Source organism: Dendrobium catenatum, unplaced genomic scaffold, assembly GCF_001605985.2.
Source record: "Dendrobium catenatum unplaced genomic scaffold, ASM160598v2 fragScaff_scaffold_262, whole genome shotgun sequence".
Lineage (NCBI taxonomy): Eukaryota > Viridiplantae > Streptophyta > Magnoliopsida > Asparagales > Orchidaceae > Dendrobium > Dendrobium catenatum.
The window spans coordinates 153,589-157,443 of NW_021318724.1; the positions used below are offsets into that span (position 1 = coordinate 153,589).

Sequence of the window (3,855 nt, forward strand, 5' to 3'; positions counted from 1 at the left end):
ATGTCGGACCGCGATGTCAAGTTCATTAGCCATTTCTGGAGGGATCTATGGAAAAGGTTGAATACAGAACTCAAGCTGAGTTCTGCGTACCACCCGCAAACTGATGGACAGACGGAGGTAGTTAACAGGACACTTGTAAATGTGCTCCGCTGTTTGGTGCAGGATAATCCGAAGAGATGGGAAGACATGCTTAGTCAAGCCGAGTTCGCTTACAATTCTATGTCTAATAGATTAACGGGCCAGAGCCCCTTCCAGGTGGTGTACACCAAGTTGCCTAATCAAATGGTAGATCTCGCAATCCTTCACAAGGTCTGTCCATCCGCTGCTAGCAAGACCGCATCGAAAGTCATAGAAACTCTGAAAACGGTGAAAGCCAACTTACAGCAATCTGCTTTAAAATACAAACAAAATGCTGACATTCATAAGCGATACAAATCTTTCTCAAAGGGAGAACTTGTCATGATAAGGATGCGCAAGGAACGTTACCCACAAGGAACATATTCTAAATTAAGTCCCCGGAAATTGGGACCCTTCTCCATCCTTCACAAAATCAATGATAACGCATATGTGATAGATCTACCTCCCGATATACATACTTCACCTACATTCAATGTCGCTGATATATATATAGCTATCATTCGCGAGATAACACACCTATGGTGGAAATCTCGTCGGAGTCGAGCTTCTCGGAGCTGGGGGAGATCTGATGTGGCTATCCGCATCATTCCGTTTCCTGTAGCCAGATATGCCACACTACCTCTAACAACCCACTATCTTGACTGCTACTTTTACCTTTTTTTGCATTAGCTTACTGTTCTTTTTTTTATAGTTTGCTTACCCCTAATATGGTAATTAGCACTAGCCATAGTAGCATAGTTATGTACAGTAATTAACGAAGAAGAAAGGTAGAATATGATAGTATTCTTCTTCCAGGTTTGTCATTCCCGAGTATTTGTTGTTCTGATTTCAGCCTCACTGTGTAACGTATTCCTCAAAATTATTGCCAAGATTCTTGCTTGTAGGCTCAAGCTAATTATGCCTGAGATCATCCACCCTAGCCAGGCTGCCTTTGTTGCTAATAGAGTTTCATCGGACAACACTATCCTTGCGGCTGAGGTTCTTGGTTTCATCACGAAGAATTGTAAGGAGAAATTTTTTTGTGCTAAATTTGACATTAAGAAGGCCTTTGACACGGTGTCTAGGGAATTCCTTTTTAAAAGGTTGGAACAAAAAGGGATTCCTATGTTATTTATTCAGTGGATCAGAGCTTGTATTAGTGACATTAATTTCTCTATTTGCATTGACGGGGGACTTTATGGATTTTTTGGCTCCTCCTCTGGTATTCGGCAAGGCTGCCCTCTAAGTCCATTTCTTTTCTGTTTCGTAATGGATGCCTTATCTTGCCTTATTGAAGGGAACAGTTCTCCGAACACATTCCAGGGTTTTCAATTCGGTGAATTTCAGCTTACTCACCTGACTTATGCTGACGACTTATTGATTTTTGGTAAAGCCGAAACTCAGAACTGCAATAATCTTATGAGCATTCTCCAAACCTTCTCCTCTTGTTCTGGCCTTTTCCTCAATCTCAATAAAAGCTCCCTTCTCATTTCTCCCACTGCATCTCATCTATCTGCCATCTCCCTTGCCCTTCAAATTCACAATTGCTCCACCACCATTTCCTACTTGGGTCTTCCCATCTCCCTGGGGAGAACCAAGCTATCCGACTTCTCTCCACTTACTGAAAAAATTACTAACCTGCTTTCTGGATGGAAAGCAAAGCTTCTTTCTTTTGCAGGTAGACTTCAATTCATCAAATACACCATTACCAATCTTGTGGCTTATTGGGTGAGAGGCGCTTTAATCCCTAAAACTATTATTAAAGCTATTGATAAAGCCTGCTCCAAGTTCCTTTTTCAGAAGGGAGATCAGTCTAAACGTCTTCATCTTATCTCTTGGAAACATACTACTATGCCTCATGCCAATGGTGGCATTGGTATTGCCTCTCTTCAAGCTCTAAGATCCGCCTATAACTGTGTCACTATTCTCAGGATGTATAATCAGGATTCTCAGCTTTCCAATTGGCTTAAAATTAGATACAATTCTCCATGGAAACCTCCAAATCGTAATTGCTCAGCTTTCTGGAAGAATATTCAAATGACTGCCTCTTGGTTCAAGCACAATTTTAAGTTTAATGTTTTGGTTAATAGCCCCATTGCCATCTTCTGGGATCACTGGTGTCCTCACGGCTCTTTTACAGATTCCTTCCCAGATTTCCCCCTTTCATCAGTCAATGCTGAATCCCTCAATCTCGCTACTTGGATGTGTGAAGACTCCTGGGCTCTTCCTAATTTCCTCAATCAAAATATTGTGGAGTTCTTTACTTCTATTCCCATATCTGTTAGTAATACCAAGCACATTACTTGGGAAAACAAGGAAAATGCATCATTTAAGGATTTCTATAGGGAATTCTTCTGTCATGAATATGTAGTTGATTGGGCTTCGCTTGTTTGGCACAAGAAACACTCCTTGAGACATTCGGTTTATTCCTGGTTGGCCCTCTCTAACGGCCTTAAGACTTCAGAAAATTTGCACATTAGGAAGGTTATTACAGAGGATTTTTTATGCCCCTTGTGTCATCAAACCCCAGAAACCACTGCTCACCTTTTGTTTGAATGTGACTACTCCTTTACTGTCCTCACGAAGGTTATCCCAAAGATGAATTGTTTTCTATTCAGACCTAATATGGGCCAAGCTCTTCAGTATATAGATGGGTTGGATGTGAACAGGGACTTGAAGTCCGTTGTTCTGTTGCTTTTCAATATTGCTGTTTACGTTATTTGGACTGAGAGGAATGATAGAATTCATAAAGCGACCTTTTCTTGTGCGGTCTCTTTAGCAAAAAAAATTACTAGAATTGCTTATGTTAAACTGGACAGCTGGAAAGGAGGAAAGGCTATCAGGGAGAAACTTTTCATTTATTATAACTAGATTCATGTTGGCTTCAATGTCACTATGGTTCGGCTTCATTTTCGGGCTTGGGGGAATGCTGTGTTGTGGTGGTCTTGGGTTATGCTATTTCTATTCGGGTTTTTATGATTGGCTTTGCCTTTTTATGATATTGGGAAAGTTTCTAACCACTATTGGGAAGGTTTTTTGGTCAGTGAGATTAGGATATTATCAGTCTAAGTTGGGTAAAGCTGAAAATGTTATCAATTCTGCTTTTTTTTCTGTGGCAATTCCGTGCTGGTTCGAATGGTGTATGGCAGGTTCCTAAATTCTATATGATAATTGTTGGTGGCATCTCTGTTTGCTGCCCAATTTCATCAAGACGCTGCTGCTTCGTTGCCGACAAGGGGTGCCTTCTTCACTGGCAGGTTTTTTGGGCCGTGGACGATGATGATACCTGCCTCTCCTTTTGGATGGTCTACGGGCAACCAAAGGAGAATGATCACAATGATTTATAATTTTCTCTGAGTCCCGGCCAGACAGTTTTTCCTGTCTGTTTTTGGGTTTCTTTTCTAGTTTTTCCTTTATGAAGATCACATGTAATTTTTTGCTTTTACAATTTTGCTGCTTGCTTTATTTTTTCTGGCAAGCATTTTTGTAATCTTTTTCTTTTTAATAGAATGGGCTAAGCCCTCAATTTACCCCAAAAAAAAAAAAAATGCAGACACGTGAATGCTGCTTTTAAGAAAAAAATAATTAAAAAAGGTTAGTAGGTGAAGCAACGCTAAATGAGCTCTGCCACTTTCATGAAGAGAAGCAACATTTTATATTTCAATTATTGTTTCTGTACATATTTCAATCATTTCAAAATTTTCATATCTGCCCAACCCCAAACTGTAAATCTTTTGT

General features: G+C 40.2%; 1 protein-coding gene across 1 annotated transcript; it reads left to right on the top strand.

Moving 5' to 3' along the window:
• Window positions 1–2,988, top strand: LOC110115754. Its single transcript, XM_020849112.1, has 3 exons — window positions 1–728; window positions 830–885; window positions 971–2,988. The coding sequence occupies exons 1-3, from the start codon at window positions 1–3 to the stop codon at window positions 2,986–2,988; spliced, it is 2,802 nt and encodes a 933-aa protein (XP_020704771.1).
• The last annotated feature ends 867 nt before the right edge of the window (window positions 2,989–3,855 follow it).